This window comes from Zingiber officinale, chromosome 4A, assembly GCF_018446385.1.
Source record: "Zingiber officinale cultivar Zhangliang chromosome 4A, Zo_v1.1, whole genome shotgun sequence".
NCBI lineage: Eukaryota > Viridiplantae > Streptophyta > Magnoliopsida > Zingiberales > Zingiberaceae > Zingiber > Zingiber officinale.
Window position 1 is genome coordinate 2510012 of NC_055992.1, and position 25260 is coordinate 2535271.

General features: G+C 40.4%; 3 protein-coding genes across 3 annotated transcripts; 2 read left to right on the forward strand and 1 right to left on the reverse strand.

The window, feature by feature from the left end:
- Positions 1 to 6055: 6055 nt before the first annotated feature.
- On the forward strand, positions 6056 to 8482 carry LOC121969104 (B3 domain-containing protein VP1-like). The gene is made up of 6 exons (XM_042519028.1): positions 6056 to 7471; positions 7577 to 7669; positions 7836 to 7933; positions 8014 to 8060; positions 8159 to 8235; positions 8318 to 8482. Exons 1-6 carry the CDS (start codon positions 6056 to 6058, stop codon positions 8441 to 8443), a joined length of 1857 nt encoding a protein of 618 aa, XP_042374962.1. The 3' UTR covers positions 8444 to 8482.
- Positions 8483 to 9464: 982 nt separating this feature from the next.
- Positions 9465 to 10245, forward strand: LOC121973053 (protein ASYMMETRIC LEAVES 2-like). Its single transcript, XM_042524653.1, has 2 exons — positions 9465 to 10009; positions 10106 to 10245. The coding sequence occupies exons 1-2, from the start codon at positions 9525 to 9527 to the stop codon at positions 10152 to 10154; spliced, it is 534 nt and encodes a 177-aa protein (XP_042380587.1). The 5' UTR covers positions 9465 to 9524; the 3' UTR covers positions 10155 to 10245.
- Positions 10246 to 16995: 6750 nt separating this feature from the next.
- Positions 16996 to 21749, reverse strand: LOC121969243 (formin-like protein 1). Its single transcript, XM_042519225.1, has 4 exons — positions 20199 to 21749; positions 19920 to 20116; positions 18916 to 19160; positions 16996 to 18116 (listed from the first exon to the last, which is right to left on the reverse strand). Exons 1-4 carry the CDS (start codon positions 21716 to 21718, stop codon positions 17301 to 17303), a joined length of 2778 nt encoding a protein of 925 aa, XP_042375159.1. The 5' UTR covers positions 21719 to 21749; the 3' UTR covers positions 16996 to 17300.
- Between the last annotated feature and the right edge of the window lie 3511 nt (positions 21750 to 25260).

The window sequence follows — 25260 nt, forward strand, 5'->3', positions numbered from 1 at the left end:
ATTAGTGCAGTAGTTCAATAATAATTCTTTAGTGGTATGAATTATTATTGATGAAATTAAGTTGGGTGTTCAGGGCGAACACAGGAAGCTTAATTTCATTGGGAGACCAAAATCAATTCCTCCTCTCGGTCCCTATCGTAGCTTCTTATTTATAAAGTGTTATACCCACCTATACTCACCTTCTTACCCAACCTTAGGTGGTCGGCCAAGCCAAGCTTGGAGTCCAAGCTTGGGCCGACCAAAGCCAAAGGGTTGAGAGCCAATGCTTGAAGCTCAAGCTAGGTGGGTCGGCCACAAGAAAATAAAAGGGTTTTATTTTTTAAAAAATCTTTTCTTATGTGGATATCATGGTTTTAAAAGAGAGTTTAAAATTTAAATCTTTCCGTTTATAGCTTTCTACAAAAGATTAAGTGAAAGATTTGATATCTTTCCTTATTTGTAGTTAAAAGGAAGATTTTAATTTTTGATAAAACTTTTCTTTTTTTTGTAACCATCTTAATGATTTAAAAGAGAGTTTTAAAATTAAATCTTTTCTATTATAGTTTCTACAAAAGATTAAGAAAAGATTTTATATCTTTCCTTATTTGTAGATTGGGAGGAAGATTTTAATTTTAAAAATAACTTCCCTTTTTGGAAATCATCCACATGTTTTAATAGAGAGATTTTAATTTATAAAATTTCCTTTTATAACCAACCATGAAGGGAAAATTAATAGAGAAATTTTTATTTTAAACATTTCCGGAAACAAATAAAGAAGTTTTAATTTTGTGTTTAAACTTGCCTTATTTGGAGCATGTGATGTGGTCGGCCATAGCATGGGTTAAAAAGGAATTTTTAATTAAATTTTCCTTATTAACCTATGGCAAGGAATATAAGGAGATTTTAATTATAATTAAATTTCCTTATTTTCCAAAACCAAGTAATATAAAAGAGAGGGTAGAGGTGCCTCACCACACAACACATGTTCTATTATTCCTCTCTCTTTTCTTTCTTGGTGTGGCCGACCCTATTCTCTTCTCCTTTCTTCTTCTTGTGGCCGAACCTCAACATCTCTTGGAGCTCTTGTGGTGGCCGGATTTTACTTGGAGAAGGAGAGAAAGGAGGCTTTGCTCTTGCATCCCTTGGAGCTTGAAGGTTGGTGGCCGAAACATAGAAGAAGGAAGTTGTCTTGGTGGTTCTCATCTTGGTAGATCGTTGCCCACACAATGTCCGAGATAAGAAGAGGAATACGATAGAAGATCAAGAGGTTGTTCCATACAAAGAAAGGTATAACTAGTAATTGTTTTCCGCATCATACTAGTTTTCTTTGTATAATTTTTGAAATACCAAACACAAGAGGCATATGATTCTAGGTTTCGAATTTGTGATTCAAGTTTGTGTTCTTTTGTTTTTTTTTAGATCTTGTGATTCGATTGTTCCTTTTGGTTAAACCTAGGGTTACTATAAGGAAATTAAATATTAAATTTCGCTGAAAGGCTTTGTCTAGGAAGTGGTGGATGCTCTCATACCCAAGAAGGTCTACTGCCTCGCCATGTTTAACCTGGAAGTCAATCTCTGAAATTAATATTTAATTGAATTTGTAACATAGGTGAATTTGGATCAATAATGTTAAGTATCATTTGTGATCCAAGTCTAAACCTCTAAGAACAGATAAGTTAAATTTGGAATCAATAATATTAAGTTCCGTTTGTGATTCATAATTTAATTTCTAAAGAACACAATAGGTTGTTAGGAATGGTTCAAGACTTGTACAAAATTTTTGTACAAGGGAACCGATACGATATTCCGAGTATCAACCAATATCGGGGTAAAGTCATGATTCGTTCGATTAGACGTTGTGCTTCCTTCAAATTGTGTGGCAGGGACATGTCTTGTAAAGCCTTCACCTTGTTTGGATTTGTTTCAATTCCCTGCTCAGTCACGATATAGTTGAGGAAGCATTCTCTCTTGGCCCCAAATAAGCATTTATTGGGATTTAACTTGAGCCCATACTTCCTTAAGGTGCGTCATGTCTCCTCTATATATGCACACAAATTGGCCGCTCGGAGAGATTTGATTATATCATTTACATATACCTCTATGTCTCTGTCGATCTGTCATCGAAACATCTTGTTTATAAGTCATTAGTATGTTACTCTTGCATTCTTTAGTCCAAACGACATGACATTATAACTATATGTTCTTTCAGTAGTGATAAAGCTAACATTTTCTTAATCTTCTTTTGTCAAGGGGTCATGATGGTAACCCTGATATGCATTGAGTATGCATATCAACTCGCAACTTGCAGTTGAATCGACCACTTGATCGATACGCGACATAGGGTAGTAGTCTTTTGGGCAGACCTTGTTTAAATCTTTGAAATCTAAGCATACCCACCACTTTTTCCCAGACTTGGATATCAATACCACATTTACTAACCAACTTGGAAATTATACTTCACGGATATGACCGGCTTCAAGTAGCTTCTCCACCTCTGTTCGGATAATTTAATTCTACTCGGCTCCGAAATCTCTTTTCCTCTATTTAACCAATCGAGCCTCTGGGCGGACGTGAAACACATGCTCCATTATTGTTAGTGAGGTACTTGTGAGTTCATGGGGTGTTTAGGCAAAGATTTTATTATTGCGTGTCAAATAGGCGACCAACTCTGCTTTGTTCTCAGGGCTCAAATCGGTTGCAATCGGTGTGATGGCCTTCAATCGATCGGGGTGAATCTACTTCCTCTTTTTCTTCATAAATTAGAGTCAAGGGAGCTTCTTGAATCGCGTTAACCTCTACTCGCTAAGTTTTCCAGGCGGCACGAGCTTTGGTCTTCACCACTTCCACGTAGCATTTGCATGCCACTAGTTGATCACTTTTTACTTCATCGACTGAGTTGTCAACCAAGAATTTTATCTTGTCACAGAAGGTGGAGATGAAGACCCAAAATTTGTTCAGTGTCGATCGTCCCAAAATTGTATTATAAGCCGACGGTGAGTCCACCATGATGAAGTTTGAGTGGTGGATCTTCATGAGGGGCTCCTCCACAAGAGAGATAGTCAACCGGACTTGTCCGATCAACTACACTTCATTTCCCATGAACTCGTAGAGAGTTGTTATTACTTGGAGCTCGCTTTTCTCTATCTGAAGCTGCTCAAATACCTTCTTAAAAATGATGTTGATCAAACTGTCTGTGTCAATAAAAGCATGATGAATGTTATAGTTAGCTATCACATCTTTAATAATTAGGGCATCATCATGGGGGTATCTACTCCTTTCCAGTCTTTGGTGCCAAAGTTGGTTTCTAGCCCCTGTGCCTTCTCTTGGATACATCTTACCATGTGGATCTATAGTCGGCGAGTGTGTAACTTCCTTGCCTGATTGGAATTATCATCGATCGGGCCTCCTGCAATCATATAAATGTCACCCGGGTAGCATTGCTATGATTTTCTTCTCCTCAGGTCAATTGGCGAGGTCGTTCTGTTGATGCCCGAGTTGATGTTTGGTTATTTCTTTGTTGGGGCCTTTGTTGGTTTTGATCGACCCTTACAGGGCTCCAACCTGGGGGTCCGTTCGATTGGTGATGACACTAACGATTAGGAGAAGGGAATCGCTGGCAAAACCCCTGATTAGTCAGTTGACATTGCTTTTGATTAAAATGATAACAATCTTCTGTATTATGTGTTCTTGAGTAGTGGTAGATGTAAAATATAGGAACCTATTGTCGGGGTTCGGGGAAGCATGCCCACTCGGCTTCTACATATTGGACTGCCTGTTGCCTTGGGTCATGGTGCTGACCGGTGACCCGGTTGAGGCCCTTTAGGTGGCAAATCGGGAAGGGGCGCTCGACGCTTGGGCACAAAGGCAGTGGTAGACAGAGTAACATCCTTCTTCCAAGCGAACTAAGTTTCTTCCACGTTGATGTACTTGGTGGCTCGTCCGAGCAAATGGTCGAAGTCCCTCGGAGGCTTCTTAATGAGGGATCGGAAGAACTCGTCATCGGTGAGCCCTTGGGAGAAGACGCTTAATAGAATCTCCGGAGTATCCGAGGGGACATCCATGGTTACTTGATTGAATTTCTTGATATAAGTCTCAGTCTCTTCTTAGACCCTTCCTTGAGAGAAAATAGACTCAACGTTGTTTTGTGATAACGAGGACTATTGGCAAAGTGATGCAAAAAAGTTTTGCGAAAGTCCTTGAAGCAACATATGGACTCAATTGGGAGTTTGTTAAATCATCTCTATGCCGAGCCAGATAGGGTGATGAACATTTGACACTTGACTCCATCTGTGCACTGATGGAGGATAGATGTGTTTTCAAATTTGAGTAAGTGATCTTCGGGGTTAGTCACTCCTCCATACTCTCCAATCGATAGGGGTTGGAAATGAGCTAGAAGGTTGTCTTCCAAGATTTCTTGGGAGAACGACATGCTTGCCCACTTGAGGGAGCTATTTGTCATCGAAGCTTTGCCTTTTCAAAGGTCACGGGCGAGTGCATTCTTAGAAGATGATCATTGGAGTCTCTCCACTCGGCCCATGTCATCAAGAGGCATGCGGAACAACGCCCGGTGATATGCTATCGATGATGGGGGCACAATCGAGAGACTAGTCAGATGCACAAGTGCTTATATAAAGGCGGTCAGGGGAGGTCGGATCGGCCGTAACCCGATTCGGCCTTCTACTCGAGTACCGTGCTCGGCCTGATGGACGATCACAGACATAGCAGGATCGTTCAGAAGAGGGCACTCAATCGCTGCTTGCTGCTGTTGTATCATTCTAGCCGCTCAGACGACTATTAATAACTCTAAATCTTCCTGCAATAAATTGACTGTGGTGAGTCGTCTAATCTCATCCATCTTCACATCTCGGATGCAAGTAAAGTTCCCACAAACGACGTCAAATATGATCTCGTCCGAAAATAGAGAAGATGGTTGACTGGGAAGGTGACTCTGATGTTGACTGCTTTAGACTTCGATTCAGCAAAAGTGGCTCCAAGCGGTCTTGTGTGGCACAAGGAGCGTTTGTGATTGGGTTAGGCAAAGGGTCCCGGTATAGGTCCTCCGATGTTCAAGTCAGTGATCGAGTAGAGTAGAGGAACGATTAGAAGAACAATAGCTAGGAGTGTGTAAAAATACATAGCATCGCATACCTACGTGTATAGTAGCTAAGAGTGTGTAAAAATACGTAGCATTGTATGCCTACGCCGGTAGATGGAGATTATTGTTTACCTATGCACAAATTTCAAAACGTGTCCAAAAAAGGACAAACCATAAAGATATTTCGATACCTTTTTTAAAATGAACTTGCAATCTTTGCATTTGACAGAAAGGAAGTTTCTAATATACAGCTTGCATGCAGAATATTATATCCTCCATGACACAAAAAGCTAAAAAGGAATATAAGGTTATTGGGTTGAGGGCCCACCATATGCATATATCACCAGCCAACCGAGTTCGTCTTGTGATCCAATCAGCAATCTCTCATAATGATCGGGCGATTAAACTTACAGAGTATTGTCAGTAACTCATCTTTAACTCGACCCATTTGTTTAGCCAAAAGTTTCGATTGGATCGGACATTTATTCTATCTGATCAAATTATAGTTCTAATTGGTTGGGCTACTCAACCTGACTAATTAATTGTGTTATCTTTAAGTGATAAATAAATCTTAATTCTGAAGAATGATGACTCATCTTAAATTATTCATATTCATCAATATTTAATGATTCATCTTCCGACTGATGTAATGATCCGATCAAATAACCTCTCAGTTGTGATAATCAGACTCCACTGACTTCAAAGATTGACTCTGTCCGAACTTTAACGATCATATCAATCTGCCCTCTTGACTTTACTCCACCCGAAAAGTTTCACATCATCCGCCGTATCACTATGCTCACACATGCAGCCTCTTATTTATTTTTTGCTCTATCTCATTTAAAACTACACACAAGGTTTTGCTATCTGGGAGAAGAAGAGGAAGGGTCGCTTTCCTTTTCTCCTGCTTCCTAGAATCAAGCATTAACATCTCCTCCACAACAACATGATCAGCCTAACTTAGAGCTTCTTGTGATGGACATGGAGTGCAAGGGTCACAAGGAGAGTGATCATCAGGAGGCAAATGTACCGACCATGGCGCCGGGTCATGCGGCAGATCAGGATCAAGCCATGCTGAACAATCCCGAGGAGATCTTGCTCGACATCCACGTCGATGATCTCATCTTCTCCGAGTTGCCTGACTTCCCCTGCATCTCCTCCCCTTCTCCTTCCTCCGCCGCCGGTTCCACTACCCTGCATGCGCCGGCCGCCTCCTCCTCCTCCTCTTCCTCCGCTTCCTCCAGGACCTTCTTGCAGGTCGCCGACGGAGTCGGCGGCGGCTCACAGCCGGACGGAACCGCCGCAGCGACTTCTTCCTCGGCGGTAGAACACGATCAATCCATCACCGGCGGGGATGAGTTCCCCATCGACGTCGGGCCGCTCGATATCGTCCTCGACGAGGATGACATCGACCTCTTTGGCCTCTCCATCGACGTGGACGACCCCTCGTGGGACCCTTCCTCTCTTCTCCGAACCGACGAGGCCGAGCCGATGCATGAAGTAGGATTGCTGCCGGAACAGCAAGAGCAGGGGAGATGTAGTAACATCTCGGAGCAGGAGCCGGCGAGGATATTCTTGGACTGGTTGAAGAACAACAGGGATGCCATCTCACCGGAAGACCTCCGCAGCATCAAGCTCAAGCGCGCCACCATTGAGTGCGCAGCCCGGTGGTTCGGCCGGACCAAGCAGGGCCGCACCCAGCTGCTCCGTCTCATACTGACCTGGGTGCAGAACCACCACCTGCATCGCAACCGCCCCGTTCTTCCTAACTCTAACCACCGCGAATATGCTGGCGATTACGGCGGCGGCTCATGGATTCCAGGAGCCGCGAGTCCGCCGCAGGCCTTGCTCGCCGCCGTCGGCAACGGCGGTGTCGAGATGATGTGTCCAAGTACATTGGTAGCTGGTCCTTACGGATGTCGCCATTGCTCCGCAGCTCCCACCAGCAGCGTGATGGTGAATAGCCAGCCGTTTTTGCCGGCCACAGAATTCGTCGACGTCGCAGCCGCTGGTCCATGGCCGGCACTGCCGCCTCAGTTTGCGTCGTTCCCTTCCATGGTAGCTCCACAGTATTCTGGCGGATTTATGAACAATTTCCATCCGATGTACCACCCTGGCACCGGCCAGAGGCTCGGCGGCGCCGGTGTGGCGTCGGCCACTAAGGAAGCAAGGAAGAAGAGGATGGCCCGGCAGCGTCGATTCGCCCACCGGAATCACCATAGCAACCATGTTGTTGGAGATAGTGGATCAACTCGCTCTAGTAGTGTACGGAATTTGACCTTTTGGAATAGCACGCCGGATGCCGCAGCAGTCTCTGAAAACACGCAACCGCCGCCGGCAGCTCTACTGCAGCCGAGACCGTCCGATCAGTACGCTCCTGGTGATCCTAAGAGTCAGGTTATCTACCTAATTTATCCATAATCTGATTGAGATTGCTTTGAAATTAAACTAAGAACTAGTAATTCATCAGAATTAATTAGATTTTGGTAGAATTAACAACAGGGACTGAAGTGTGAGAAGAACTTAAAGTTTCTGTTGCAGAAGGTGTTGAAGCAGAGCGACGTGGGTAGTCTGGGACGCATCGTACTGCCTAAAGTGAGCCCAATTGTCGATAAACTATCTATATACGACGTTAATTTGTTTTTGTCAATTAAAATTTTCATAAATTTTGTCGATCCACTTTTATTAATAGTTACATTCAAAACAGTTGCATGTTCTTCTAAATTTGATATATTTATGTATATATATTGTCGAACAGAAGGAAGCAGAGACTCTCCTGCCGGAGCTAGACGCCAGGAATGGAATCTCCATTTCCATGGAGGATATCGGCACATCTCAGGTCTGGAACATGCGATACAGGTGACATAATTGAACTGGCTAGATTATTTCTAGAGATGTTAAAGTTGGTTTTTAGTTAATTGTTTGTCTTCAATCCACAGATTCTGGCCAAACAACAAGAGCAGAATGTATCTCTTGGAAAACACAGGTGATGGATGATCAGCTGAAGTCTCGCTCTTTCTTAATTTGGTTCATGACTGCAATTAATTGTGCAGTAATTATACACTAACAATGAAGAAAGTTCAGGAGATTTTGTGAGGTCGAACGGTTTGCAGGAAGGCGACTTCATCGTGATCTACTCCGATGTCAAGTGCTGCAAATATGTAAGCCACATCTCGCGCAAATCCATTCTTAACTTGAAGCATCGTCGTACAAGGCATTACCAACGACCCTGTGCATTTATAGATGATTCGAGGAGTGAAGGTTCGACAAGAAGCAGAGCCACGAGCATCGAGCAATCGGCGCTGTGCCAAGTTGCGACGACAGAGAAGGAATGAAGAAGCTGATGAGAAGGAGGAAGGAGATGCATGATCAGAGTCGAATAGCTTTGCATACTGATATTTTGATCTAATCCTGTATGATCATCTACTCTGTTTCTGAAACAGGCTTCAATCTCTCAACTAGGACAGCAGATCGACATCAACAATAGTTAAAATTATATTTTTCAGTCCATCTAGAGTTTTCCACCTAGTTCTTGACATAAACAAATCACTGAGAAAATTCTAAAAGATAAGCATTGAATTGGAACCTAATCTGGCAATCCAAGATGAAACTTCAGCATGAAGTTTTCCAAGTCAACTAATTTAGAAAAATAAAAGATCTCCTTTTCCAAGTCTTTTTAATCAATCTGCAGAACAAGTCTAGACAATGACAACAAAAACATAATCCAAAGTCTTGAATCATCCAATATAAATTACGTAGATTAATGAAGAAAAAAGTCATATTTTCTACCCTCTTCGTCATCTTCTCTATGTATATGCACACCAATTTTTCAACGCATTACTCCTCACCAAGCCAAAACATGGAAGGTCTACTCCCCTACCTCTACGGGGCTCTGAGGCGATCGAGAAGGAGCAGCCGGCACTTCGAGGACGCCGACGCCTCCCAGTGGTTCGGAAGGTCGACGTCCAGCCTCAAGCTCGGCCGCCCACCGCCAATCAGGCTTGGAGACTCTAGCACCATGGCCAACGACGACAATCAAGCTTCCTCGGAGTCCGTCGGTGGACGGTCTGGCAGCAGCCCCGGGTTATTTGCGTGCCTTTCTCCGCGGACTCATGAAGTGTAATGTAGATCAGGTGTTTGTTTGTTTGCCGCAGCTACGTACTCTGCTCTTGAATTTGTCTTTCTCTTTGTAAGGGAGAAGAATTAAAGAGGTGATCAGATGATAATAATTGTAAAATTGAAATTGAAATTGAATGTTGAGTGCAATCAATATAATTATACCATTCTCCCTGCACGCACCTACACCAACCTCCTCCTCCCTCCATATTAATTGCACCTCACCAATTCCTTCCTCTTTCTTCCCTTCTTCTTATAGCTTTCCACCACTGTCTCCTTCATTCCTCCACTCCTCCCACATTAACTAATTCACCGTCGATCGTCAGCGTCCAAAATGGTATCAGCGACGGCGGCGGCGAGCTCGCCGTGCGCCGCGTGCAAGTTGCTGCGGCGAAAGTGCCTTCCGGAGTGCGCGTTCGCGCCCTACTTCCCGCCGGACCAGCCGCAGAAGTTCGCGCAGGTGCACCGCGTGTTCGGCGCCAGCAACGTCACCAAGCTGCTGCAGGAGGTGCCGCCGGGGCAGCGAGAGGACGCCGTGAACTCCCTCGCCTACGAGGCCGACATGCGCCTCCGCGACCCCGTCTACGGCTGCGCCGGATTCGTCGCGCTGCTCCACCGCCAGCTCCGCCAGCTCCGCCTCGAGCTCGCCCTCGTGCGCGCGGAGCTCGCCATGTACCAAAAGCAGACCGTTAATAGCAACGACCACGGATCTTGCGCCCTCATCGACGTCAACCTCCCTTGCGTCGACCAACTCCTACCGCCGCCGGCCAAGGCCGCCACCGTCGCCGGCGGGGATCACCGACCGGCCATTGCTCCACTGTGCGTAAGATGCTATTTAACATCCACAAATCAGTTAAACATGGCGATTCCGATCGATCTTAATTTATTTGCTGAAAAACATGGTGATTTTTGCAGGTTGAAGTTTGGAGAGTGGCTGATTGCAGAAGAAAATAATGGAATATAAGAGAATTATTTAAAAAGTAGATGCAATGTTTAATTACCAATTATAAAAGGAGAGATTTGTATGGTACGTTCGACTAGTCAATTTAGAGAACTGAGATGAATTATATCTTTTATTGATATATAGTGCTGTCGATCTGTGCTCGTGCAACTAACTTTAATCTTATCGAAGCTATCAGTATGAGTGTCTAAACTTATGATCTAAGAGAGCTTCGATTACAACAAAGTAACTTGCGATAGAATCAAATATGATGCCGTCGTTCAGAGATATTATTAATTAATGATATGATGTATATAATGAGAATTTAAAAAGTAGCTAGCTAGAGCCAATAATCTCGAGCAATATGTCATTAATTACTAGGCATTTTCTCATGGATGAATTAATTGGTATCTGCCCCTGGAATTTGGATTAGTTGTGGACAGAGGAACGTGGAGGCAAAAAGGCTTGTTGCAGAGGACAATTCATATAGCAGAGAGATTAGAATTTGCATGCATATTTCTAGCTACTGCCTGCTGGCCTTCAATTCGACCCATATTTCACTGAAAGGGAGCATTAAACCCTACGCCAGAGTGAATTGGTTGCCAGTAGTCCTGTACTGCCCCACGTAGGGATTAAGGAAGGGCCTCGATCCATCATCGATCCATTCCAATCCCTTCACATGGATGCTGTGTTCGTCCAAACTGTGCAGGGATATTTTATTAATTAATTTTAGAATAATATGAATTGATTGCTGCATGCAAAATGGTGGTGGTGGACGTAGTCAAAGCAGGGACAGGGAAAAGGTTGCATGGAGATGGCAATGATGGCGTTGCCTGAACGAGGGCAATGATGGCTGGTTCCCGCCTTAAATGCATGCGATGGCCGATTGGCCGGCCGTTGTTCTCTCACGTCGCCTCCTGCGTCCCGTCATTCTTCCTGCAGCTTGACCAATCACATCGACGCACGCCTGCGTCGTCAACTTCGAAATTAAATGTATTTTTATTCGGTTTTTTTAATAAATTTTTTTTTTTTCATATATCTGAAAAGGGAAAGTTAAAAGTTAGAAATCATAGCAGCATCGTATCAGTTGTTCTAAATATAAAAATTAACTTAAATTTTATATTTCAAATAAAAATATAAAATTTTAATGAAAAAATAGATTAAATAATAAAAAAATAAATATCACCTAGGGAGAAATAAATAATAAAAATTAAAAGAGAAAAAAATAATAAAATAATAAAAATAATGAAAATATTAAGATAGCATATAGTATTATGGAAAATGATTATCTAAATTTGATAAAATAAATTTATCTTGAATTTTAGAGATATTATAGAGAAACTGATAATACATAAATTACATTAAACTTAATTTTAAAAAATATTTTGACCGTATTAAGTTAGTTATAGTAAAAAATAATTATGTTAATTTCAAATATCTTCACAGTTCGTCCTCATATTAGTTTGCTAGGGAGTGGGAGGGATTTATTTTTTCAAATGTATGTGTCTATTGAAAATTAATCTCCTATTCCATTATATTAAGTCTACCATCCTCTAATCCACTAGATATTCCCTAGGGACGACCATATTAAGTTAGCGGACTACACTTAAGAAGGGTCAACCTTTGCATAATCTCTCCCTTCATTTTTTTTTTTGTTTTCCGGCTAAAAAATAAACACAATCAATATCATTATGAGGCCCCATGTCTCTCTATACCAAAGTTTAGTCGGCTCCACTTCAATTAGTATGTGTGTTAGGACCTTTTGAGGCCTGTAAGAGGGAGGTATGAATAACCTAAAAAAGAAAAATAATACATTTCTCATTCTTTTAACTCAAATTAAAAACAACAATAATAATAACTTAAATTAACAACTAAAAAGATGAGGCACACTATTTACTTAGTTACAACCTAAGTGGTTGTTAATCCAAGGGCAATAAAATGTTCTAAAAGATCTCCTTCGTGTAGACAGAGAAACCTCTTACAATCATTAGACGTTCAAACAGTTGCTAGGAAAAGAATACAAGAGTTGATACTAAAGTTGTTGTTTATTTCTTGGCTCCAGGGGTCTTTTTATAGCTCCTGGAAAATCCTATCCGTGGGTGTGGAAGACGCCTCCAACAGGCTGAAAGGCACTTCCTGCAAGACGCCAAAGGATAAAGCTGTATCCTTTGGCAACGACAATATTTTTCTGGTCGAACGCGCCTTCCATGAGGCTGGACGTACTGTTCATCGAAGGCGCCTTCCAGCCATGGAAGGCACCTTCCACATCGAGGCGCGGGAGGCGCCTTCAACTCTCTTTGAAGGCACCTCTAGCAGCACTTCTAGCCATCTTTTGCTCTTATGCTGTTCAAATCGCCTGAGTGATTTCGGTCAACTAGAATAGGGTTCACCCGAACCCATTTTTCGACCTTCTCCTTGAGCAGGTTTCATCCCCGACTTCTCATCCCTCAAACGTCGTGCACGTTCTTCTCGTCCACCGGTGTACTCTTCCGTAGCACATCGTCCCTCAGATGTACCGAGCCCGTCGACTCGCTAAACTTAATCTTACTTCTCTCCCTTTTGATAACATTAAAAATTAGGTAAATTCTACTTAACAATGATAACAAGTCTAAGGAAAAAAAATATGATAGTTTAAGTTTCACAAGTCTAAGGAAAAAAAATATGATAGTTTAATCCTTTGGCAACGGTAATATTTTTCTACTCGAAGGCGCCTTCCACAGTGAGGCGCGGGAGACACCTTCAACTCCCTTTGAAGGCGCCTCCAGCAGCACTTCCAGCCATCCTTTGCTCTTCTGCTGCTCCGATCGCCTGGGTGATTTCGGTCAACCAGAATAGGGCTCACCCGAACTCATTTTCCGGCCTTCTCCTCGAGCAGATTTCCTCCTCGGCTTCTCGTTCCTTGAACGCCACGCATGTTCTTCTCGTTCACCGGTGTACTATTCCGCAACACCTCATCCCTCGGATGTACCGAGCCCGTCAGCTCCCTTCCCGTGTCATCTTTCTTGCTGGCTGCGTCTTCCGTTCTACTTCTTGTATTCATAAGCTCCAGCATACTTAGACACAAAGATCAAATATCAACATGACCTAATCTGACTTGGTTGATCACATCAAAACTATATTAAGGTATCAACAGAGTGTTTATTATTTTATGTAGGAAAAAATGTAAAATAATAAACATGGTTAATTGTATCACCATCGATTTAAAAATTAAGTCCCTAGGGCACAACGAGTTGTTCATAAGAGTGACATCTGAATCTCATCGTCGAGGATTTGATTCTTCAAACGTCTATCATACTCAAAAATCTAATGTCTAGGTTGTCGGATTACGAACTAACTGAATAAAAAATTTATTTTATTAAATTTAAATATCTATATTTACTACACTATATATCTATTTTCCTTTTTTTAACCTCCTCTATATTGTTTAGGAAATAAAATTTATTCTTTAAATTTAGAGAAGTACTATTCATAAATACTAAATTTAGAAGAACTAATACAAAATTTTTTTAATTACCTTATCTAAAATTTAAAATAAAAACTTTAAATCTGATAACTGATATAGATGTTCTTATTATTCCGTGTTCTTTGTATTGTAACTATAATGACTTCATTGAATCACAAAATAAAATAGATAATTAATACAATAAATATTTATGGAAAATCTAATGGATGGGAAATCGAGAAAGGTAAGGATTTCTTAGTTCAACTTCATTCGTGAAATAGAACAATTGATTGCACAACCTTTTTATATTTTTATCAAATGTAGAATAATTTTTCATTTTCATAATATAACAATGTTTTAACTTCATACTTAAAATATAGGCTATATTAACTTTTTCCCATTTAACTATTGATGTGTCATCTATCTATAACTGTGTCAATTAAGATTAAGTGCCATGATCTAGTTGAGATTAGGTGATAGGCCGACTTTTTGAGATATCTAGACATTTCACCACAAGTAAATCAGACAAAAGTTAGGTTGCCTTAGGATACTTCTTTATCGGGTCGACTCTTATCAAGTTGATAGTTAATCAGGGTCGTCATGTAATCAGATCATTTGTGGATCTTGCGAAATAGGGGTTGCTAGTACAATCGTCCTAGGGTTAAGGTGGATCAATTTGATTAAGCTCGGGTTGATTCGAATTTAAGTTTCGATATTTGACAATGTGTAAAAGAGAAATCAAAGAGGGAACCAAATATTCGATTGGGAAAGCCTAACTAGAGATTTTGACAACGAGAAATTCTAACTGAGGTTAGGCAAAGAAAACTCTAACCGGAGGTTAGACAATGGAAAATCTTAATTGGAGGTTAGATAATGGAAGTCCTAACTGAAGTTAAGCAAGAAAAAGTTCTAACTATAGGTTAGGCAATAGAAAATCCTAACGGAGGTTAGGAAGAGAAAAGTCCTAACCAGAGGTTAGATAAGGGGAAGTCTTAACTAGAGATTAGACAAGAGTGAGAAGTCTATCGAGTGACTAGTCCTAACCGGAGGTTAGACAAGAGAAGTCCAATATGAAGGTTGGCAAGACGAAAATCCAAGTAGGTGATTGGATACTTGGTGAGAAAGTCCAAGTGGGTCAAACGTTGACTAGACACTTAGTGATCGAAAATCTAACGAAAAGTTGGTAAGAAAAAATCTAAGTGGGTTAAGGACCAGACACTTCGTGAAGCTCTGACAGGTTAAGGTAAACCAGATGCTAAGCAACAACAAGTCCTAATAGGTCAGGGATGACTAGGGCTGTAAATGAACCAAATGTTAGTAAACAAGCTTGGTGTTTAACAATTTTTTTTCAAAAAAAAAAAAAAAAAAAAAAAAAAAGCTTGGTGTTTAACTTGGTAAGAGTTTGTTTATGTTCGTTCAATATGCACAAGATCAATGAAATAAACAAGTTTGAACAGCTCGTTAAACTAAACAAACAAGCTTGAACACATATGTGTTCGGCTCGTTAATATTCGTGAACGATGTTCGTAAACAATATTCGTAAATAACGTTCATAAACAATGTTCACAAACTATATTTATTAATAAAACTCTTATCAATATGCTAAATAAAATAAATAAATAAATAAGTTTGAATTATCAAACTCAATAATAAATAAAACAAGTAAAAGTTTCAAACAATTAAACGAGCTTGAATTGAGAGTTTGATAACATCTAAACGAACCAAGCTCGAACCAAGTTTGAGCCAAGCTTGAATTGAAAGCTCGATAACATCTAAAAAAAACCAAGCTCAGGCCAAGTTTCAAACAAACTAAAGCTCATAAAAAATAAACTAAGTCAACCTTGAACAATCATTTCAAAAGCTTAGTTCATTTTAAGCTCGGCTCGACTTGACTCGGTTACCTTATCAAATAAGTTTGAACACCCCAAAGCTCGGCTCGGCTTGGCTCGTTTATAGTCCTACGGATGACTGAATGTTGGGCAACAGAGGTCCTTGTAGGTTGACGTCAACCGGTTATTAGGTAAGACGTGATTTTAGTCTTGAAAAGGTTGAAATTAGGGTTACTAATTGATTGGTAGGATTCACTAATCGATTGGCCTAAACTCGAAAGTTCAGGTTTTACTGCTCTAATCAATTAGCTTAATTGATTGGGCAAAGCCAATCAATTAGCGAGGATCACCAATCAATTGGGAGAGGGTTTCGTGAAAAACAAGATCCTGAATCAATTGGAGTAATCGATTAGGTTGTTTTTCTTCGTGAATAGAAAAGTTCTCAATTAATTAAGGCAATCAATTCAGGCTTTATTAATCGATTGGTGCCTTTTTCATGATAGAACATAAAGTGCGGGAATCGATTGGGCAGTCAATTAAGTAACTTTTTCTCTTGCAAACAGATGCTTTAGAATCAATTGGAAGTTAGTAATCGATTGGTATGACTCATCAATCAATTAGACATGCGAAAAAAAGTCAATTTTCAGGTTTTGAAAGGTCAATCTAACATGAAAATCAATTAAGGGTAAGACCAATCGATTAGGAAGCATAAGTCAACCCTAGAAAAGGGGTTTTCACCAAGGTTTGAAAGATAGAAAGCTAACATCAGTTCTTGAGAATTTTGAAGCAAAGTGTTGTTGGATTTTCATTCACCAAGAGACAATCCAAAGCAAGAAAAGAGCAAGCAATGCAAGATTTATCATTGTAAACCCTAAAGTTGTTCTCGATTGTATTTTTTGTATTTTGTGTTTACGTTTTTGTTTTCTCGTTGTATTCTCGTATTCGAGATTGTACGAGACTTCTCTGTCTCCATAAATGAGGCTTTTATAATGAAACTGTGAGTGAGGAGTAGACCCTTGAATAAGTTATCTCAAGAAGGTGAATACCAAGTAAAATTAAAGAAATTAGCATTGTGAAATCTTCGCTTCAAGTTTCCGTTGCAAATCAAGTTTGAAGAAGTGAAACAAGCTATTCATCCCCCTCTAGCTCATTCGTATCCTAACAGGGGTTGTATGGTGGTGACCTAGGGTGGAGAAAGATGACTACCAAAGATGTGTCTGGCCTTGGCAAAGATTAGTGGAATGACGATTGTTCAAAATCAGAGCTTTCCCAGAGAGAAGATTACCACCAAGTAAAGATAGAAGGGAGGTCAAAGTAGACCTCGGCAAAACCCCTCCGACGATCAAGTAGATACAGGAAAGAATATAAAAATTGAATGATATAACTAGGTCGTAAAAATAAAATTGCATACCAGTCACTTTCCTCTTCAACGGTGCACGGGCATGCGCAGGCAAAACAAATCAAATAGCATTTTTTTTTTTGGTCTTGAATAATTCAAATTTCAGTTTGAGTCTCAAAGAAGAATGATTGCAATTGACAACATAGAAATTGTTTGCCATGTATCTCAACGAAGAATGATTGCAACTTTCAGATGTAAACCATGAAAAAAAATCACTTATTTTCCCTCTGCCCTCATTTCTGTATTACATGAGCAAAATGATATTGGGAAGAATCCATATTGCATCAATATTCTACTAATACAAATAAATATACATAAACCAGGATCAATTCCATCCCAACTGTGCTTTGGAGGTGTTAAAGCAACATTAGTTCTCATGCTACGAGTGCACGAGGCTCCCACCAATATGGCATTTGTGAAAATGCCGATGTCGGTCCCATTCTTGCAGAGCTCCCACCAGTGAAACTGGCAAAAGGGCTCCGTCTGAACGTGCTTCAATATTACGGTGACAATGAACTCTCATCGTCTGAGCCTTCAGGTCTCAATGCATGAAACTGGGGGAATAAAGGTGGAAGAGTTGGGTTCACCGGCACCGGAAACTGCCGTGCTGAGCTGACAATCGTGCGATCATTGGTCATTCCAACATCCTTACATACTCTTTCAAGGATTGCTATAAAATCTCGGACCACCATGAAGATCCTTAAAGGATGCGCCTCTTCTCTGGTTGAGTTTCCGTGGAAGTACTCTGTTATTTCCTTCACTAGAGATAATGCCACACTCTCCTGAGCTTGCACTCTTATGATGTCATCCTCTGCTCTCTTCAGGAACTGAACCATTGCATCGTGAAATCTCAGGCTATCGCTCTTGGAACCAAGTCCTTTGTTCAATTTCAATACTTCGTTGATCTTTGCAATTCCTCCCGCTAGTTTTGATACATAGCAGCTGAGTATATCTGAGTCCATGGCAGCTGCCTTCTTTACATTGCTGAGTTCACCCCCTAAAGCAGAAACAACCTTGAGGCCAACCTTCCTGCACTCTAAATCATCTCGTAGAGTGTTAGATTGTGTTTTGACAGCTCCATTGCTGGTGGTAGAAAGGCGGGATCCTTCTGATCTGATGATCTCTTGGACAACGAAGTGTAGAAGTGTGGTCTTGCCATCTGTGCCTTTGACATCGACTAGCTTGAGCAGTGTGTCAAGCTTGAAGGCATGTGCATCACCCCGATTTGTACCAACGTTCATGCGGTTCCCGGTCTTTAAAACAGCCTCTAGGAGCTTCATAAACAATCTGCTGTTCCTCAGTTCATCACAGGCAGCCTGTTAATTGAGGACCACGTTGAAAATGCTAAGAATGGTTTGAATTGGCTGAATTTGAATATTCCTTGATCGAAATAAGTTCAGTTGTTTTTGTATAATAATGATATAGCAATTAAAATAACTAAATTGAACATCTACAATTGGAATATTGGCGTTTCCTCAAGGATAGTGCCTGAGGGACATGGAATTAGAGCAAATGAACATGTGTAAGCAATTAAACATAGTGTTATTCAATAAGAACTTAAGAAAATAATGCCCAGCTAAAACTTAGAAGCACATGAACAAATTGTGGATTATCAGTCCTGTAAAGAGCTGTCACAACTTAGATTTAACTTTTGAGACTCGACCCAAAATTTAAATTCAAATGAATAGTCGCTCGATTACCTAAGCTTATAAAGTTCCTTTATTAGTATATAAGTCACCATATAATACTAAATTGGGATATTATATAAGCAAGTTACATTATCTATTGAGGTTGCAAGTTATTCTAGAATTTAAAAAACTATACTAATATATGCACAAATAGGTCAACTACAATACTCATTTAGGTTTTCCAACAATCTACATGCTCCACTTTGATACAAACAATATTTCCTACCCTTCTTATCAATGCCTTCATTTAGGTAGTTACAGAGACAAGGTAACAGGAACTAGTTCCTTACTAGTTGTAGCTGTTTCTACATGATGACCGACAACCTACTTGATAAAAAAAGAAAAGATCATCAAATTAAATTACTAAAAAACTTGAAGAAAAAAAAATACGACAATAAGGAAATGACTAGGATTTATAGTAATTTACCTCGAGAGTCTCAAAGGACTTCTTTAGAAAATTGACCTCTGAATCAAAATTAGCTATATAAAGCATGGCATCAACTCTTTTAAATGCGAATGGCACATCAAGCACAGCTTTAAGAAACTTCTCTGGCAGACCAAGTTTGATTGGGGCATCATCTTTGTGTTCTTTCAATTTATCTTCTTCCTCTTTGGTAGGAGCCATCTTTAGCAAGGTCTCCATCAGTTCAGTTCCTAAGATGTCAGCATTACCTGCTTTCAGCAATAATGATTAGAAACTACCGGCAAAGATAACAGACTGCTGCATATGAAATTTATTCAAGCCTTTTTCTAATTGAAATCATGGTTAACTTCTAAACTAGTCACTTAGAAAAAATAGCCTATTTTAGTGTCTTCCCTTGTGTCAAATTGGGTATTGTTTCTCAATGTGTCTACCAATTCACCAACCTAGAGGTTGGGCAATGGCTAACTAATGGGAAGAGAACTGTATTAAGGCCTCAGAGATGATATCTATATCAGATGCAGCTCATCATTAAAAAAACACACTTCTAAGATTACTTTTGGGTCTCCTATTTGCCATGAAAGTATGCCAACTTGAAAATCACGGTCAGAGATTACTATGAGCTAATGATCGCAAACCATGAGGAAACACTGAGCAATATTTGGCAGTTCATAATTCTAATTTGTGTCCTCTTAAACACCTTGACTTATTCCATCTATGATGGATGGATATTTGTTTATCATTTTAGACAAAGCAGAGTGTCAAATGACCAAGAACTGCATCTGAGAAAAAAAAATACTAGTTTCCCTTTGTCCTTGAACAGGATGTAATGGGATGAACAGGCGATGTTTTCTCTAAATAATACTTACACTCAAGGGAGACAAATAATTGTGAGGAATTCCTGGATAACATGCAGATGATGATGGGAGATGAATCAGGCACCATAAACTTAATTCTATTGTTCTACTCCAGGGGAAAAAAAAAGCTGAATTTGAGTGTTAAAATTTGACCTTCGAGAAGGGCATCGCAAACTTCCTCCTTCGTCACATTCAATGCCCTCAGCAAAATTGCAATGTTTTGGGATTTCTTTGGATCGAGCACCTTGTTGTCTTGAATTGGAGGAAGAACCTGCCGCCAGTTGGTCTCTCTTGTTGCAGGATTGGTGGCTTTAGAAACAAACAAAGTCTCTATCATTTCTTCATTTACCCTGTCAATTCGTCAAGAAAAAGAACAATTTTACTCTTCGGGAAATGGAGGGAAATTCAATTCTAGATGTCAACGAATCTTACTGGAAGGAGCTGGATTTCAACTGATCCCACACCATTGCTCGATTCGAGCTCGCCTGGACTTTATCCCAGTGCAAAGGTTTCAGCTTTGGGCGAGGGATGTCCTGGTTCTTCTCCATGGCCTCGGACTCCCCACTTAGATCTGTAGGGTAAACCATCGTCGAGGAGATCGTTACCTCAGCTGGCTTCGACTTGACAAGGAACGGCGGATGTGTAGCCTTCGGCTTCCGAACCTGACTCTCCCAGTACCCAACTGGCGGCGGTGGGGGAGGCGGCGGTGGCGGCGGCGGCGGCGGTGGCGGTGGCGGTGGCGGTGGCACTTGTGTCTGTCTCGGTCCAGGAGGAGTAATCACAATAGGTGGATTGTGAGAGCAATCGCGATTTCTCATCGGAGACATCAAATTTGGTGTTGCCAGATCACGAATTTCCACCTTTGCTTCAGATTGTTTCTCCACTGGGGAAGAAGGCGGTGAAGGCGAAGGCGGCTTCCGTTTTGGAGGAGACGGTGTTAGAGGTCGTAATAGAGGTGGTGGGGGAGGCGGCGGTGGGGCTTCGAAGTCGGTGCTTTCGTCTACACTCCATTCAGATCTGGACTTCAAGGATCCGCCATTTTGATGACCAGGACTTGATCTGACGCGCGCCACCGAAGCTGCAGGTGACGACTGAGGAGATGAGGCCACGTTCGACGATGGATAAGATGGAGTGCTCATCGTCAAGCCCTGGGATTCGCATTTCTCAACGGTCGATGGAAACGTCCGCCGGGAATCCGACATCCGCCCACCTACCACCCTCTCGGAGCTCCCCTTCCCTAATGATGACAACCTCGGTGAATAAAACTCCTCCTCCGAGCTCCCCATGGTCTCATTCTCATAAATATGGCGAAACTGGCGCTGCAGGGGCGGGAGTGGCCGAAGCTCCGGCGACGCTAGATTCCCGTTCGGTGATCCGCCCACCGGATCCGCGATCGAGCGGTCTCCATCATGGACTGAACCGCCACGAACGGCGTCTGCAAATGTACCAAGGTACATAAAATCGGAGGACGCCGCGGCGGAGGGAGATAAATTGGGAGCGCCGCCATCGGAAGCGGCGGAGTCCGCTGGGAACAGACGGTCCGATACGGAGCGAGTCTCATGCTTATCCGAGTACCGGCTGCCAGGAAATCGACGCCTGCGTCGGCGCAAGAAGAACGCGGCGGCAACAGCAGCAAGGATGCCGAGAGCGAGGAGTGGGAGAACGACGGCGGCCGCAACGGCGCCGGAGCTATGTCGAGAGCGAGGGGCGGAGCGTGAACCAGGGAAGGTGAGGGAAGAAATATTGGCGGGAAATGTTGGCTGCGACGACCCGTCCGCTCCCTCCGCCGCCGGAGGCGGCGGCGGCGGAGAGGAGTAGGAGGGGAAGAAAGGGGTGGTAGAAATTGGATCGCTCGGAAAACCGGCAGGAGGCTCGGCCGGAGAGAGTGGAAAGAATGGAATGTGGAGTGCCCTCCGGATGCGGGAGGCCACTGGAGGCGACATCGCCGCCATCGTCGGCGATGAACCGGTAGATGTGTGCGTTAAAGAGCGAGGAGCTGCCTTTTCATTTTGGTACCCAGATTTAATAAAAATATCCATTTATACTCAAAAAGCTCCGTTCCGCTTTACGCTTTAAATAATTTTGAACTTTAAAAATTTAAATAGCAAATTGACAAACTCAAGGGGCCAAAACTAAAATTCCCTAATAAGTAGAGAATCACCGAAGCACGTGCAAGGAGTCTACGTCCCTCTAAACTAATACTGGTTAATTAAATTAAAGATTTTCCAGAGAACATTTGCAACTTAATCTTTAATTAATTATAAAATTAACATCATATTAAGCATAATATACTGCTGCTGTGTCATTGTTGCCAAAAGAAAACACAAAGGAAACTTCTAAACGCCATGAGCACGCACATTGTCACCCACCAAATCAATTTTATCTGGAAAAAAAAAATAGTGAGAGAGAATAAAAAGTTATTTTAATTGATAGTATAATGACAACTACTGAGTATAAAAAACAATTGATTAATCACGTAATTAATGTTTAGTCTTGTTTGAAATGCCGAGATTAAGATCACATCAAAGAGGTCAAATAGGTAGATTAGGGTGATTAATCACCGACATACAGTCTCTAGCTATAAGGTTGAAAGCATTAGATGTGGTGGGGGTTAGTATTTTTTGGTGTTTAGGTTGGTGGGGAATGACCATCACTAGCCATAAAAGGTGCAATCATGGAAGCTTTTGAGGACATACACATCTTTGAAAAGTAATTTAGAATTGATAGTGGATGCTTTATTTAGAGAGCAATAGAATCTGCAGAAGCCTGGTGTTAATATTTATGTGATAAAAGATGATTTATTCATCTCAATTCATCTCAAGCTAATGTTTTTCGTATGATGTGGGTGCGTTCAAAAAAAAATTGATAATTTTAGTTAATCTTATTAATTATTTCTGGTATGATCGATCCGATCCTATGGAAGTTTCTCATCGGTCATCAGGATAAATCGGGAAACGCACGCGGCAGCCAGCCCAGAAGTCCAGCATCTTTTGATTACGCCCCCCATTTAGAGGAAAATTTTTTATAAATACGACATAATTGGGGTTCGAATCGTGGATACCTGAAAAATAATCTGAAGATTCTACCGCGGCACCATGGCCCCGGGGACGATGTGGGTACGTTCAACCTCCAGCAATCATTACATTCAACTGTGATTCATTTTACTTGCATTAGATAGCTATTATGTCTTTTGAGATTGTAATTGTAAATGACCACCACTACTTTTCAATGCAGAAGGTGTTCAGGTAGTTTCTCAAATATCATGATGTTGGACTATTATGGTATCCGCTGTAAGTATTAGAGATGTAGGAAAACATTTTTAACGAGTCTTTTTGGTCATGAGAAGTCTGTTGGTACAAAAAATTAAATGCACATGACTCTGTATATGTGGTCAATGAGAAGTCTCTTGGCACAAACAATTAAATGCACAGGACTCTGTATATGTGGTCAATGATAAGTCTATTGGTACAAAAAGTTAAATGAACAGGACTCCGTATGGGGTCAAATACTTGTGAGAAAAGGTGAATATATTCACACTCAGTACCCGTCAATTCGTTTCAGATCAACATGGAAAAGATACATCACGGACGATTACTAATCTTTGGAATAATAATTAGCACATAAAGAAGATATTTACCTTAGCTTTGTCGAGATTCGAACTCTAAATCTCATTGTGACAACAAAATTATATGGGTAAATTTTTTATAGTGATCGATACCATCACCGAAACGACCCCTTATCAAAAACCCCCAAAATTTTTTTTGAATAAATAATACCACTTAATTAATAAAAATCTGTACAACAAATATTCGAACCTAACACATCAATCAAAGAGCACAACTTCATAATCAGAGTACCCTGGTTCGATTGGGTACGTGGTCAAATAATGCTGCATGTTAGGTGTATCAATTTTGTCTCTACATGAAGTACAGCTGTCGTCATAAATTTACAGAAAAAATTATATCACTTTTACTTTAAAATAAAAAAAAAATCTTCAAAATGTGGTATGAAATCTTTGATTCTACTGATTACCTAAATGACAGGATGGTAATTGCGATAATAGCCATGCTAATCCATCAGGCCAGGCCCATATTTAACTTCTTGAGCATATCATTATCATTAAAGTAGATCTAATTTTACGGACCAGAACTCCTAGTTCATAAAAAAAAAAAAAAAAAAAAAAAAAAAATTAAATCAGAAGATAAATCAATGGTAATTATAGTTAGATTATGATCATGATCCATCCATAATTAATTATGATCTCTCTCTGAATTTACCGTCCTTATCATATTATAATTTGAATCGGAACGAACGATCGGATGCTGTTGGAAGTGAGCAAGTGTCCAGATTATCAGGTGCTAAGTAGAGGATGATTTTCAAAAGTTCATTTCAATCTAAACTATAATATGATAGAGACGATGAAATACAAGAAAGAATCATAATTAATTATGACTATAATTACGAATGATTCATCTGATCCAGTTGTTTTTTTAATCAGCTTCCCTAACTTCATCTTCTTGCAAACAGTGTTCATTGTTGTGAATGAGGAAAATAATTATTTGGTAAATATTAATGAGCATTTTTTTCTTATTGACATTATCAAAAAGCTACTATGAATTATAGATATTTCATTTCTAATGAATATTATATTATGAACACCATAATTCATACCTGCTATAACTATTTAATAATTATAAACTTTAGTTGTTATAATTATGGTTAAGTTTTTTTTTATATTGTAGGCAGCGGCTCCTAGCGCCAATAATAACGTTATAAATAAAAATATTTTCAAAAATAAAAATGAGGTGATGAGATGAGATAGAGTATTATTTTGATGATAAATAATTAGGAAAAAAAATCAATTGAGGAATTTTTTTATTGGAATAGTCAAAAACGTCTATTTTTTATTTATTATCAAAATTATTTTAAAAGATATTTTTATTTTTGACGTTGGTGCAGTGTTATGATCCTAAACCTATTACAGTATGAATATTTAACTATGGTCAACACTAATAGCATTATACTTTACCAATTATAGTTATAACTGATATAATATAAACCAACATTAACACTAATTAATATTATATTATAATAGTTATGAATATTAATTGTTAAAGGTGTTATTCTAATTCATACTGATTAATATTATAATATAATAATTGATCGTGTTCGAAATCTAAGTTAGAAGAAAATCGATGAAAATAATACTAGTATTGATGGAGAGACGACTTTAATGCACCCAATATATACACGTCCGAAAAGCAAACCCCCATGTGGAACTCCCTGATCTATAGTACGAAAACTGGTGATAAGCGAACTCTGCACACACACAGATAAGCATCTAGAACTTTCGAGACCAGAAACCAGGGAAAAAAATCCCTAGCGCCGGCCCTTCGACGCTCAAGTGAGATCCTTTTTCCCCATAAGAACAATGTACGATAAAAAGAACCGTTAAAGACGAGTGTGTATATGCGCTACGTAGCTAAGGAAGAGG

Coding starts and splice junctions, on each gene's coding strand:
- LOC121969243 (XM_042519225.1), bottom strand. CDS start 21,718: ATGGCGGCGATGTCGCCTCCAGTGGCCTCCCGCATCCGGAGGGCACTC. Junction 20,117..20,198: donor TTGAAATCCAGCTCCTTCCA/GTAAGATTCGTT, acceptor ACGAATTGACAG/GGTAAATGAAGAAATGATAG. Junction 19,161..19,919: donor TTGCGATGCCCTTCTCGAAG/GTCAAATTTTAA, acceptor TGCTGAAAGCAG/GTAATGCTGACATCTTAGGA.
- LOC121969104 (XM_042519028.1), top strand. CDS start 6,056: ATGGAGTGCAAGGGTCACAAGGAGAGTGATCATCAGGAGGCAAATGTA. Junction 7,934..8,013: donor GTCTGGAACATGCGATACAG/GTGACATAATTG, acceptor TTCAATCCACAG/ATTCTGGCCAAACAACAAGA. Junction 8,061..8,158: donor GTATCTCTTGGAAAACACAG/GTGATGGATGAT, acceptor AAGAAAGTTCAG/GAGATTTTGTGAGGTCGAAC.
- LOC121973053 (XM_042524653.1), top strand. CDS start 9,525: ATGGTATCAGCGACGGCGGCGGCGAGCTCGCCGTGCGCCGCGTGCAAG. Junction 10,010..10,105: donor CGACCGGCCATTGCTCCACT/GTGCGTAAGATG, acceptor TGATTTTTGCAG/GTTGAAGTTTGGAGAGTGGC.